The 15,561-nt window shown below is 33.6% G+C and overlaps 1 protein-coding gene across 1 annotated transcript in view; it reads left to right on the forward strand.

Moving 5' to 3' along the window:
* MICU2 (mitochondrial calcium uptake 2) overlaps positions 1-15,561 on the forward strand; it is a 165,362-nt gene that overhangs the window by 87,169 nt on the left and 62,632 nt on the right. The window contains exons 3-4 of the mRNA XM_031960796.1: positions 3,863-3,894; positions 3,989-4,064. Of these exons, the coding sequence (XP_031816656.1) occupies positions 3,863-3,894; positions 3,989-4,064 (108 nt within the window). The remainder of the gene's footprint in view (positions 1-3,862; positions 3,895-3,988; positions 4,065-15,561) is intronic.

The following is a 15,561-nucleotide window of genomic DNA, read 5'->3' on the forward strand; positions in this document are numbered from 1 at the left end:
TGAATCATGTGGGGGAAATGACAAGAAAGATATTGGAAGGCATTTTGACTGTCTTGAAAATCTTCAGAGGTGCAGGGATGGAAGGGCACACATTTTATTTTTAAAGAGGAAATACTTTTACATTTATCTCTTTTTTTAAAAACTTTGATATCACTTTTATTATCACCTGTTCCCAAATATATGAGTTTCAGTGGCTTCAGAAAGAACAGGAGGTTGACAGTGAATTTAATCATTCTGCTGATGAGTTTCTTTTACTGTTTGTTTCAAGTCTTCTTTGATAGTATAAAAAATCCTGGTTTAACTGAGAACATATATACACTAACCTATTTTAACTATTCTTTATTTGCTGACTCTAGAACTGCTTCTAGATTTTTCATATATTTATGTAAAAGTAAGAGATGATGGAAATACTTCTATTGTTAGATTTTTATGTCAAAAGACCACTATTGCCTCCAGCAAACTAAATTAGTAACTATTGATAGTATTTCATTAGTCATCGTTATCAAATAACTTTATTTTGACTAGGAGTAAGTAGTTATTTGACATATCTAGATTTTATATTTATTAATGCAGTTTTACTTATTTTAAGTATTAAAATGGACCTTTGCCTATAACAAGATGTTCCTGTACCTGATTTTTGCTTCATGATTCCACTGTAAATATTGAAAACCACATGATGGAATCTCTAAAATAGGCAGGGACTTTTGAAAAACATTCAGTCTGTTTCTTGAGCCAAAATTCCATCACAATTCAAAAAAAAAAAAAAAAACCCTATGTATTTTCCATTCTTTTATACTTGTTCCAGTAAAATTTCACAAACTTATTTTAAGACTATAGATTTACTTTCCATTGGTAAATTTTCATTCTCATCTTCATCATATTCCACATATGTGTGATATATAGTGTGACTTTAAAATGATGAGATTGATTTTAGTGAAATTGCAATGAATGTATCATGTTAGATAAAGTGGGAAAGCAAAATAGGTGTAAGAGATAACTCGATTATTCTGGCTATAAAAAACAGCTCCATTGCTATAACTTTACTCTATAACTTTACTCCAAGTAGATAGCAAGGACCTTTTGTGAGTAGGATGTCTTGGGACATCTTTAATCAGTGCAGAAAACCAAAACAAAAACAGGGAAATTCATAGGATGAAAAAGAGAGACATTTTATCTTTTTTTCCCCCAAAAAGTATTTTTACATAAGAATATAAATCTTCTAGTATCTCATTACCTGCCTAACTCCTCTCAGATTTTCATTTAATCATCTTTTCCTATGTGGAAAATAGATTGGAGTGGGAAGAAACATGTGGCAGGGAGATAATTAGGAGACCAGGTGATGGGTGATATAAACATGAACTGGAATGGGAACAAAGAAGAGATATAGATTAGAAATGCATGCATTTAGAAATGACAAGGTGAGGCGACTGGAAATGTGAGATATGTTTTGATGGTAAGGGGTGATACTAAAGTTGTAAACCTGAGAGATCCGAAGAATGATAGTGTCCTTAAAGTAATAGAGAAGTACAAAAGAATGGTGAGTTTAAGGGGAAAGACAGTAAGTTCATGTCCAAAGGCCTATAAAACTGTGTTACCTTTTGATCTATCAGTAGCATTACTAGGTCTGTATCCCAATGGGGAAAAGGACCCACATGTACAAAAATGTTTTTAGCATCTGTTTTTGTGGTGGTAAGGAATTGAAAGGGATGCACATCAATTGAGGAATGGCTGAACAAATTATGATATATAAATGTAGTAAAATATTATAAGAAATGATTTCTATATTTCTGTATGTAGCATCTATACATATATATGCATATACACTTAAATTTCTATGAGAAATGATAAGCAGGCAGATTTCAGAAAAACCTGGAAAGAATTACATAACCTGATGCTGAGTAAAGCAAACAGAACTAGGAGAACACCGTACACAGTAACAGCAACATCAACTGTGATGGACTTAGCTTTTTTCAGCAATATAATGTTCCAAGACAACTCTAAAGGACTTATGATGGAAAATGTTATATCCACATCCAGAGAAATAACTATAGAATCTGAATACAAATTGAAACATACTATTTCACTTTTTTGTTGTTTTTTCTTTCTCATATTTTTTCCTTTTGCTCTTATTCTTGTTTTACAACATAACTAATGTGAAAATATTAATATGATTGTACATGTATAACCGCTATCAGATTGCTTGCTGTCTTGGGGAGGTGAAAGGAGAGAGAGAAAAAAGTTGCAACTCAAAATCTTATAAAAGTAGAGGTCAAAAACTATCTTTACATGTAACTGGAAAAAATAGAATACTATTAAGTGGGAAAAACAAACAAAATATAAAATAGCAGAAAGGAAGGAAGGAAGGAAGGAAGGAAGGAAGGAAGGAAGGAAGAAAAGAAAAGAAAAGAAAAGAAAAGATAATGAATTCTGTTTTGAAGATGATATTGAAATGGCTCCGGAAGTATATTTGTCTCAAAATATTGAATATGAAGTTAGTGATATAACCCTGGAGCAGAAAGGAAATTAGGGTAGGATCAGCACAGTTTCATGACTTCTCAGTTATGTTCAGCAGCACGTGAATAGGTTAAATGAGGCATATGGTGGGAGAAAACCAGAGTTGGGGTTTAGGAAACAAGGGATTCAAGATTCAAGGATTGTGTAGTTTAGTTGATTCACTAAGAGATCAACATAGAGAAGGAAGGAAAGTGTAGCTAGTGTATGGTATAAGGTACAATGCAGTAGAGAGAATGAAAGTCGCAGTGAGGATGACAAACAGATTTAGGTATTTATAAGGCTTATGGAAAGATGGAATATTAAAGATTATGAATAAATTCAAAAACTTCCAGTTCCAATTCTAATGCCATGTATTTAAAGGCTTTAAATGCTATACTGGATAAAGTTTAAGGGGAAAAAAATAAACACTTCTTTTTAACTCTATTTTGGAAGGAATCCTATGATGTTTCAGAACAGAAATTTACAGAAAATTTAAGAATAAGGAGGAAAATATATTAGTATGCTCATGTAAGGTAATGGGAGTGGAGGGCCATGAGCAGAGAAAATTAAAAGAATAGGACAAAGAAAGATAAACTAATTCTAAATAGAAAGTAGCCTTGTTTAATGGCTATATGGAGCTAGGAAAAAAATGTCAAATAGTGGGTGTAATTCTGAAAAACAAAGAAATTTAAATGTATTTTAAAAGTGATGGAAAATGGAATTAGAAACAACAAAATACAATTATATTAGGAAAGACATTTTAACTAATTAGGTGAGGAGCACCTATTTGTGCCACTATTGTGTAATTGATGCTTTTCTAAAGCATGAACTTATCTTTTTGCAGTGGAAATAGAAAAACTTCTAATAAGTCTTAATAATCATGAATAAAGAATGAAAGATTGTTTTGAGCCAGAATATAAGGGAAAGGAAAAAACAAAACAAAACAAGAGCCAAAAATGATTCTATAATAGTATTTCTGTGAAATAGGAAAGAAATTAATTTGAAAGGTAATTTGTAGAAAAGTAGTAACTGGCTTATAATTTTGTTTTAAGAACATTAAATAAAACTTCTATCCTTTTTTTAAATAAAGATTTTTATTTTTCAAAAAAACTGCTATATGTTTAACCCCTATTTCAACAAGGTTGTTCATTATCTTTTTTAAAAACTTTAACTGTTCTATTTCCTAAGAAGTATTGCGGATAATTGGGGAGAAGAGGAGGTTGCACACAGAATATGCCAGTTCTAAAATGTTCTATCTGATACAGATATTTTCCCACAAAAATCATTTTAAAAATGCAACTGGGTTTGATAAAAGATATAATAATTTACATGACGTTCATATTTAAATGATGTTTCCTTTCTTCTACAGGTAAAGCTTCAATTAGGCAACTAACAAAAAAGGTAAGCAAAGTTTTTCCTTTCTTTTTCAAAGATATGTAATATAACTTAAAAAAACTTAATTGATTCTCTCTGGTTTTGCTTTATATATTTGAAGGATATAAATGATACGTTGGATGAAGTAACAAAGAATAAAAATGGACCAACTTTTTTTAGAGATCTTGGTGATAAAGGTAATGCTTATTTTATTTCTTTTAAATTCCTACATATAGGAGTATCATGTTTTGTTTAATTAAAAGATCATTTAGAAACTTTGTATGGAGACTGCACATGTACCTAAATGTATTCCTTTAAAGAATGTTAACATTTTAATATTGATTAATAAATATGAAATGTGTAATAAAAACTTTTAGTAATTTTCGTTGGGAAATACCTGGTATAATCCCCATGACGATTTTTTGAGATTGAAGGGAGGCAAGCAATATTGCTTCCCTATGATTTTAGTCTTAGGAACTTTCCTCCATTGCTTCTAGCTCTACTCTAGACACTCTTTAATTTCTCCTTAAATCCATTTGTTTTTCATGTTTGATGGACTTATTGAATTAAATTTTCATCAAGACAACATTAAACTAAATTGCTGCTAGTTTTAAATACAAACCATCTGATTAGAAGTATGATCTGTCTTTATTTTCAGAATATATTTTGAAACATCTATTTGGATAGTAATGTGCATTATATAGTCAAATCTTACCTAGAAAAAGTATTAGAGCATTGTTCGAGGCAACTAGAAAGCACAGTATAGTCAGAAAGATTCAAGTTCAATATGTCCTCAGATCTACTGTCTGTAGGCAGCTCACTTAATCTCTCCTATGCCTACTTTCCTCAACTGTAAAATGGGAATAACAATAAAATGGTTGTGTGAATTAAATAAAAATAATTTCCCAAGGTTGTTGTGTGAGATGATATGAGACAAATGAGATATGAGATATTATTTCTAAAGTGTTTTATAAAACTTAAAGTACTAAATCAGTGCTACTAATTGTTAGTAATATTATATGTGACCTTTTTAAAAAGTAGACTGGTTTTATAGCTACACTAAAAGATAATAACTACACAATGAGAACTGACAATTATATAACATTTTGAAATTATTTGATCTCAAATGATGGCACTACAACCAATATTATTCTCACTTTACAGTTGAGGAAACTGATACTCCAAGAAGTTAAGTGATTTGGCCCAAGTCGCAGGTTGTACATTCCAGAGACAGAATTTGGATCCATATCTTCCTGACTTCTAATCCAGGACTCCATATAGTACATCCTAAAAATTTTACTCTGTAACAAATTAAGTGTATATTTGAACCCCCAATATATTGAGGACAAGAAGCTATTTGCCTGATCTTGAGGGTTCTTCTTTGTAGGATTTATGCAAAAAAATTGCCCAGATAGTAATCTTGGATTCTAAAACACCATGCCATCAAGAAGTAAGCCATGACTGGTCTTACCAAGTTAGATGGTGGAATGGATAGAATACTGGGCCTGGAGTCAGGAAAACCTGAATTTAGTTTCTGCCTCAAGATACTTTCTAGCTGTGTGACACTGGACAAGTCACTTAACCCTGTTTGTCTTAGTTTCTCATCTGCAAAATGAGCTAGAGAAGGAAATGGCAAATAACTTCAGTATCTTTGCTCAGAAAACTACAAATGAGGTCACAAAGAGTTAGAAAAGATTGAAAAATGACATAGCAACTGCAACCAAACTAAAAAGTCTACAAGTATAGGTTTGTGACAAGTTATTTGTCTGTCATTTGATCAACCAAACTGAGGACTTTTCCAGAAGTTTGGTTGCCAAGAAAAGAATTTTTTCAGTCAGAACAAATCATGAATACCATACTAAGGTCTAGAATAGTTGTAATCATTATCAGTAAAATGAGTATCCATATTAATGAAATCATGAATTCTTGAAAGTTTTTAAGTTTCAAGTTGTTACATAAGAAATGAATATTCTAATAAAACAGATTAATTAATTAGTGTAACTGCTTTTCAGCATCTTCTTCACTATCATTTAGCAAACTGTCCTTTGAGGTTCACTCCTTCTAGCTAGTCTATCAAAGTCCTAGTACCTGGTGGATATGCTTTGTTCTAGAAGAGACCCAAAATGACACCACTGTGTTAGAATTAATATGTCCAATTATGACTAATCAAACCAACATGAGCTTAGAATGTTCTGCCACAGGTCAGACACAGATAATCCCTGTGAACATTTAGGGCAGATTCTCTAACTTTGGACATCTTTCCTTTGGGCTAATTCAAATCTGCTTTGCTCATAGAGCACAGCACCTTCTCTGATGAGGATATGCTATCCTGGGAGTCCTATGCCAGTGTCTCCTATGTCATATAATCCATTTTAAAGTTAAGAGAAACCTTGCGAGTATCCTTGTTACTGCATTTTCTGATCACTTTGCGGGTACTTGCTCTGTGTGAATTCTTCACAAAATAGTCTTTTTGTCAAGTGTACATTTGGCATTTGAACACTGTGGCTATCCCTGCAGAGTTGTGCTGTCTTCAGTAAAGTTTAAATGCTTGGCAGTGAGAAAGAACCTCACTGTCTGATATCTTATTCTGCCCGTCGATCTTCAAAATCTTCTTAAGATAATTCAAATGGAAACAGTTCAATTTTCTGGCATCGCACTGGTATACTGTCCAGATTTCATAGGCATACAACAATGAGGTCAGCTAACATGTACTAGCCTCCAAGTCATCCTCCCTCTTTCTCAGGGGGTTCTATACTTGGTTCACAATATCATTCTTCACACTTATCACTTACATTTTGGAACTTTAGGATGTCCCTTTATTTTTTATTATTATTAAAGCTTTTTATTTTCAAAACATTTGCACAGATAATTTTTCAACATTGACCCTTGCACAGCCTTGTGTTCTGAATTGTCTCCTCCTTCCCCCCACCCTCTCCCCTAGATGGCAAATAATCCAATATATGTTATACATGTTAAAATATATGTTAGTTCCCATATATGTAAACATTTGTACAATTATATTGCTGCACAAGAAAGATCAGATCAAAAAAGAAAGAAAATGAATAAGAAAACAAAATGCAAGCAAACAGCAACAAAAAGAGTGAGAATGTTATGTTGTGATCCACATTCAGTTCCCACAGTCCTCTCTCTGGGTGTAGATGGTTCTCTTCATCACAAGAGCATTAGAACTGGCATTGATCATCTCATTGTTGGAAATAGTCATGTTCATCAGAATTGATCTTCGTATAATCTTGTTGTTGTCATGTACAATGATCTCCTGGTTCTGCTCACTTCACTTAACATCATTTCCTTTCCAGGCCTCTCTAAAATTATCCTGTTGATTGTTTCTTATAGAATAATAATATTCCATAACATTCATATACTATAACTTATCTGGCCATTCTCCAACTGATGGGCACCCATTCAGTTTCCAGTTTCTTGCCACTACAGAAAGGGCTGCCACAAATATTTTTGCACATGTGGGTCCTTTTCCTTCCTTTATGATCTCTGGGGTACAGACCCAGTAGAAACACTGTTCTAAATTGCTCTCCAGAATAGTTGAATCAGTTCCCTACTCTACCAGAAATGCATTAATGTCCCAGTTTTCCCACATCCTCTTCAACATTCGTCATTGTCTTTTCCTGTCATCATAGCCAATCTGAGAGGTATGTAGTGATATCTCAGAGTTGTCTTAATTTGCATTTCTCTGATCAGTATTCTCTGATTTGGAGCACTTTTTCATATGACTAGAAATAATTTCAATTTCTTCATCTGGAAAGTGTCTGTTCATATCCTTTGACTATTTATCAGTTGGAGAACGGCTTGAATTCTTATAAATTTGAGTCAGTCCTCTATATATTTTAGAAATGAGGCCTTTAGATGATGTCCCTTTAAATAGTTTTCCATTTTATCAGCCATCTCAACTCCTATGATCTGCACTTTCATGCCATTTCAGCCACAAGGATACCCATGACTGTATCATCACCACAAGTGTTTTCCCTACACAAATTGTTAACTCCGAATTTATACTCTGACTATAACCTTGTGTTCTTTCATCTTACTGTTTTCTCCTGTGCTATAAATGTTCTCCTTGACCATGTGAAGGTTGCAAATTCTTGTATGAGTACGTTATCCTTCTGAACTGTCTGTGATCCTGGGTGATGATCACATCAAAGGAGCTTAGTTGTAATAAATCTATGTAATTAAGCATTCCTTTTTTCTTAGTAATGGGCAGGGAATCCTTATAGTTATTGATCATGGGATTTTGATATGTAGAATAGTTATTTTTTAAATATAGATATATATTTTTTTAATCTATATCTGTGTCTCTGTAGATAGTTATAGAGATAGATAGAGATGGAAATAGTGACATAGATATAATTGGGGTTTTTTAGTCTGCATCTTCCTAACTAGGATAAACATCCTAGTTAGATCACTGTGGATACTGACCTGCTCCATTTCAGAATTGAGCCGATTCACAGTCTGGTAGCCTGGTTCTCTTAGGCATTTAGTCTGTGACTACTAGATCTAGTATGGCACTGGTAGCCCTGCTTCAGCTCATAATTCCTTGACTCAAATGATCAGTCTCAGCAACTTTCAGTAGCTGAGGTCCAGCTAGCTATGATATTTATGGAGGGCTTTTTTTAGGATCTTTTTAAATAATAGATTTTTATTTTCAAAATATACGCAGAAGATAGTTTTCAATATTCACAACATTCACCTTGTGTTTCAATTTTTTCGACTTTCCTCTACCTCATCTCTCCCCTAGACAGCAAGTAATCCAATATATGTTAAATATGTGCAATTATTCTATACATATTTCCACAATTATCATGCTGCCTGAGAAAAATCTAGCTATAATATTAATAAAGAAATACATAGCTATTATTTTTGAATAGGTAAATGATTTCCATTTCAGTTAGTCAGCACATTGTTTTATATATTTTTATGAAAGCTTCTTTAAAAGTTCATCTTTAAGATTATAAAGAAGGGAAAGGGACCTGTATGTGCACGAATGTTTGTGGCAGCCCTTTTTGTAGTGGCTAGAAACTGGAAACTGAATGGATGTCCATCAGTTGGAGAATGGTTGAATAAATTGTGGTATATGAAAATTATGGAATATTACTGTTCTGTAAGAAATGACCAACAGGATGATTTCAGAAAGGCCTGGAGAGACTTACACGAACTGATGCTGAGTGAAATGAGCAGGACCAGGAGATCATTATATACTTCAACAACAATACTAGATGATGACCAGTTCTGATGGATCAGGCCATCCTCAGCAACAAGATCAACCAAATCATTTCTAATGGAGCAGTAATGAACTGAACCAGCTATACCCAGAAAAAGAACTCTGGGAGATGACTAAAAACCATTACATTGAATTCCCAATCCCTATATTTATGCACACCTGCATTTTTGATTTCCTTCACAAGCTAATTGTACAATAATTCAGAGTCTGATTCTTTTTGTACAGCAAAATAATGTTTTGGTCATGTATACTTATTATGTATCTAAGTTATATTTTAATATATTTAACATCTACTGGTCATCCTGCCATTTAGGGGAGGGGGTGGGGGGGGTAAGAGGTGAAAAATTGGAACAAGAGGTTTGGCAATTGTTAATGCTGTAAAGTTACCCATGTATATATCCTGTAAATAAAAGGCTATTAAATTTAAGAAAAAAAAATAATAATAATAATAAAAAAATTAAAAAAAATAAAAAAATAAAAAAAATAAAAGTTCATCTTTAGTATAATCATTTAAAAATGTTCCCTACAATTTTCTTTACATTATTAATGTTTAGCAAATTCATTTCATAGATAATTTAAAAATTAGCTTCATTTCAAGCTGTTGTCAAAATTATTGCAAATTCTAAAGTTACTTAAGGCTCATTAATTAGTAAGGCTTAATTTTACTTTTTCCATAGAAAATGGGTAAACTGAAGAATCATTTATTACAGGATTACTTTTTATAGGTAATTTAGCATGCCATACATATCACTAAAAAAAACTTGCACTTAGCTGGTCACTATGGACCATTTACTAGGACACAGAAATCTTTATTATGCAGAAACCTTCTTTGTAATATCACTATAATGGAATTCATGAATGCATATATAATCTCATGCGTAGAAATCAACAATCCTTTGATGCCTTATCAGTTTAATTCCTTTTTTTTTTTTTTTAGTCCCATTCTAAATCCTCTGCTGATCTGCTACTAGTCCAGTGTGGTGATAGCCTTCTACTAGATTTTTAATATTTTGCGAGCATAACTGCAACACTGAGGCATTGAAGTGTTCCTCATTCTCACTCCTTATCTGCCTAATCTTTTTTCTGGTCATTAGTGATGATAGGTCTCACATTATTCTTTGAATGAAAATTCTTACTAAAAATGTACCCAGTATATATATCTCCATTACCCTTAGAATTATTTCTAATTTCAGTTCTATATAAATCATGATATTCCATTATTCACTGCCATATATCAATAGAACATTTATATTTAAAAGATGTCCTCTTTTACAAATCAAAGAGTGATTTGGGATCATTGAAAATACTGTGCAGTTATATGATTAGTAAAGTGTTCATTTTGATTTAATTGATTTTTAATTTCTGAAATTTTATTTTAGCTTTTTATGCAAATTATAAATATGATTCCAATATGACTAGGCCACTTATAAGAGAAAAACATTTTTAAACATTTACTCAAAAATGCCTATTAAATGTCTATTATATAGAAAGCATTGTACCAGGTAGGGGTAAATGCAAAGATAATAAGATAAGGTCTCTATTTTCAAAGATCATATAACCACTCAGTTGTTTGCTTTAGATTGACTTTCTTCTTAATTGGTATATTAGTTTGGTTCTATTATAATACCAAGATACTTAGAAGTGAAATTGTAGTTATGTAACAGAAAAAATAAAATTATTTGTACTTAAACCATTATATTCTTAATTATTTGAAAATAAGATGAACTTTTTGGTATGTAATAAGTTCTAGGTAAGTAAAAGGCTTGAAGATCCTGCCTCCCAGTGGCCAACTTTAAATAAATGTAGTATTTTTATTATTAAAAATCATAAAAAAATATTTTTCCTCAAAATGGGTATTATTCTAAACTTTATGTGATGCTTTCTTTAACATACTACTATTTAATGTATTACCATATTTTAAATTTTCTCTTGTATTTCTCCCTTTCTGTTTCCTATTAAAATCACTTTAGTTAAGGCCCTCATTGCTTCATGTCCAAACTATTGTGCTAGCCTCCAAAATAACCTGCCTGCTACCAGCCTTTTATTAATACATACCACTGGCCTTTTATTCTTAAAAATAAGCTAGTCACATAGCTTTCTACTTTTCCCAAATTACTTTAATAAAACTTCTCTTTGGATTTAATGAGGCAACACTTAACCTTGGTGTATCACTAAGTTTTCTAAACCATTTTTCCCACACTGACTTCACCTGCTCCACAGGTAGCCTTTATGCCACAATCTATCAATTTCATGCTTCCATGGCTTGTCCATCTTCAGATCCTTATCCCACTAAGGGTGTCCTCACCTTATTTACCTCAATTTAAATTGCCCATTCATTGAAAGGTAATATGATACAGTGCAGCCAGATCTTTCCTTCAAGCCAGGAAGACTGGAGTTCAAAGTTGAATTCTGCTGGCAGTGAGACCTTGGGTCATTCATTTCATCTTTCAGTGCCCTAGACCAGAGCTGTCAAAGGAGGCCACTAAACTGTACATACAGATCCCTGCAGCAACTTGTATTAGAAGTAAAACATTCATATTACTTTTGTTTTATTGTTTTTGATCTGGTTCAGGGACAGTCAGGATTGGCCAGCATGTGGTATATTTGAGGTCTCTACTCTAGACAGCTTTTAGATAAAAAGTGTCAAATAAATATGGTCAGTTGCCCACGTTGCTGACACAATATTCCCAAGTGTGACTGGAACCAAATTAAAATGTAAGTAGCAGGAGGTTTCTGGGAAGATAGCACAGTGGTCAAAAAATTTCAAGCTCTCCAGATTCCCCCCCAAAAAGAATAAATTTGCACCTCAGGGTGAACTTAGATTGGTGAGGAAAAAAAAGACTTGGGGCAGAGAAGGGGTCTTCCTGGGATAACCTGAGAGAACCCAAAAAAGACCTCTGGCCGAGATTAACCCTTGTATGGTGCAAACACCTCCATGCTAGCTCCATAGAAACACCAAATGGAAACACTTAAGACTAGCCAGGTTTGGCTGGAGCCTCTGCAGGAGCCACAGGAATTTTCATCTCCTAGCCTCTTAGTCAAAGGTCTAAATCCTAGAAGACAGGGAGCCTTGGCTGTTTAGGAATGCCTGACCCAGCTGTGTTGCAGAGAACACCCCAGGAGCGCCGAGGCAGTGGGGCAGGGTCAGTGCTGGCTGTGAGCACTTGCAGGAGGTTGGGGCTTGTGGTTTGGGATTCCAAGTCAGAAGGAAGAGCTGAAGTGAAGCTATAGACACCCCACACTTAGAGGTGCTTATATTAATACTTCTCATTTAAAACAAAATGAACCAGCAAAGAAGGAACCCACACATAGAAACTTACTGTAGGAATATGGAAGACCATATTCCTTGGATCCCCTCAATTTCTCTTCATCTTCAGAAGAGAACAGCAAAGTTAAAAAAAATAAACAAAAAAAAAAACTTCTACTTCAGAGGGTAAATTTAAACAACTACCTGCCCAGAAAGAATTTATAGAAAAGCTCAAAGAAGACTTTAAAAATCAAGTGAGAGAGATTGAGGAAAAACTAAAAAAAAATTTTTTTTAATCCAAGAAAAACCAGATTATGAAAAAAAAAAAAGTTAACCAAGTAGAAAAGAGATATAAAGTCTTAAAGAAGAAAATAATTCTTTGAGAATTAAAGTTGGGGCTGGGGGGAAGAAGGAGCAGCTAGGTGGCAGTGGATAGAGCACCAGCCCTGAAGTCAGTAGGACCTGAGTTCAAAAATAGCCTGAGACACTTAGCACTTTCTAGCTGGGTGACCCTGGGCAAATTATTTAACCCCAATTGCCTCAGCAAAAAAAAAAAAAAAGAAAAGAAAAGAAAAGAAAATTGAAGTTGAGCAAGGGGAAGCTAGTGAACTTAATAAGAGATCCCAAAATAACAAAATAAACTATAAAGAATGAAAAAAATGAATAGAATGTGAAACATAAGAAAAACAACAGATCAAAAAGAGAAAATATAAGAATAATTGGATTTTACCTAAAAGCTATAACTAGAAAAAAAAAAAAAAACAAACCTTGACACAAAAATGAAAAGAATAATCAAAGAAAATTATTCTGGTGTAATAGAACATGAGGGGAAAGCAAAAACAGGGGGGGAAATCCACTAATCACCTCAAAGAGATCCTTTTTGAAATACGCATAAGAATATTATTGCCAAATTTCAAAAACCCCATATCAAAGAGAAAATTTTGTGAGACAGAAAAGAAAAAAAAAAAAACAATTAAAATATGCTGAAACTACAATTAAAGTTTTACAGGATTTATCAGCAGTCACAATAGAAGACCACAGATCCTGGAATAATATATACTGACAATCAAAAGAAGTAGGCCTACAGCCAAAAATATCATATCCAGCAAAAATTGTCAATAATATTGGACAAAAAAAAAATGAACATTTAATAAACACAGATTTTCAGGACTTTTTCTCAACCAAACCCAAACTTAATAGAAAATTTAACATATAAATGACCATGCTTAGGTCAATTCTCTGAGAGCCTCCACAGCTGTGAATCATAAACTTTTTTTTTTTATTATAGCTTTTTATTTACAAGTTCTATGCATGGGTAATTTTACAACATTGACAATTGCCAAACCTTTTGTCCCAGTTTTTCCCCTCCTTCTCCCCAACCCCTCCTGGGGGCAGGTTGACCAATACATGTTAAATATGTTAAAGTATAAATTAAATACAATATAAGTATACATGTCCAAACAGTTATTTTGCTGTACAAAAAGAATCGGACTTTGAAATAGTGTACTATTAGCTGGTGAAGGAAATAAAAAATGCAGGCAGACAAAAATAGAGGGATTGGGAATTCTATGTAATGGTTCATACTCATCTCCCAGAGTTCCTTTGCTGGCTGTAGCTGGTTCAATTTCTCACTGCTCTATTGGAACTGATTTGGTTGACCTCATTGCTGGAGGCGGCCATGTCCATCAGAGTTGATCATCACATAGTATTGTTGTTGAAGTATATAATGATCTCCTGGTCCTGCTCATTTCAGTCAGCATCAATTTATGTAAGTATCTCCAGGCCTTTTTAAAATCATCCTGCTGGTCATTTCTTACAGAACAATAATATTCCATAATATTCATATACCATGAATTTATTCAGCCATTCTCCAGTTGATGGGCATCCATTCAGATTCCAATTTCTAGCCACTACAAAGAGAGCTGCCACAAACATTCGTGCACATATAGGTCCCTTTCCCTTCTTTATGATCTCTTTGGGATATAAGCCCAGTAGAAACACTACTGGATCAAAGGGTATGCACAGTTTGATAACTTTTTGAGCATAGTTCCAAATTACTCTCCAGAATGGCTGGATGTATTGTGAATCATAAACTTGAAGGAGTTACAAAGCAGTCTTTCCTTAGGCAGATGTTACTTGTGGATTGGGAAAGAAATAAATGGGAGGCAAGAGGGAAGAGGAGAGAGTTCAGAAAACAACTGCCTCTCCTTGTATCATTATCTTCCTCTCACATGAAGAGATCCATTCTACAGGTCTCAGACCTCCAGCATTGCTACTTTTTTAGAATCAGCTCATGCTCAACTCTGTCTCGATCTTTCTTAATCAAAGATTAATTTCAAGGAACTCAACATGAACAAATCATTTATGTGTTATGTATGAAAATGCATACCATAAATATAAGATTGACATTAGTAATTAGCTCAAAAGAAAGATCAAGACAGAATTGAGTATGAGCTGATTCTAAAAAAAGTACTAAGGTATAGGAAATGGTAAAAAATAATAATAATAATAATAATTATGTTATACAAATGAGGTATAGAGGAAGAGCCAATACAGAAGGTATTAGGAGAGGGAAGAGGGCTTGTGGTATAGTATCCTCCAAAATATATAAAGAAATAAGAGGGGAAAGAATAGGATAAAATGAGGTATAGAAGGATGTGTAAGTTTATGGAAGCTCTATGTGTGTAGATTAATGGGAAAGGGATAAAGGAGGTAGAAGGGTGACATGATGGGGTGAATGCCTCAGGTGCCTTCCTTAAATGGTAGAGGACCTAGGAAAAGTTCTCCAAAGACTATCCTCTCCTACCAGAAAGAGAAGAGGAACAGAGGAGATGGGATTACAAATTGAATACATTATTATATGTTTAAGATTCAGTTCAACAATAGGGTAGCTCAAAAGAAAGATTGGCAGAGTCAAGGGAAAAATAGTAACCATGTTATACAAATGAGGGACAGAGGAAGAACAGATAGACACAGAGGCATTAGAGGAGGAAGGAGGGCTCATAGTTCTGAAAACCTACTCACATCAAGAATGGGCTCAATAGGCAACAATACAAATATACCATGAAGGGTATAGCACCCTTCAAAATCTGTAAAGAAATAAGGGGGGAAGGATGAGAGGGTGGAAGTAAAGGATAAGGGAAGAAGACAAGGGAGATCATTGGGTGGGAGGAGATTAAGTAATAAAGGCAAATTA

Source organism: Sarcophilus harrisii, chromosome 3, assembly GCF_902635505.1.
Source record: "Sarcophilus harrisii chromosome 3, mSarHar1.11, whole genome shotgun sequence".
NCBI classification, from domain to species: Eukaryota; Metazoa; Chordata; class Mammalia; order Dasyuromorphia; family Dasyuridae; genus Sarcophilus; species Sarcophilus harrisii.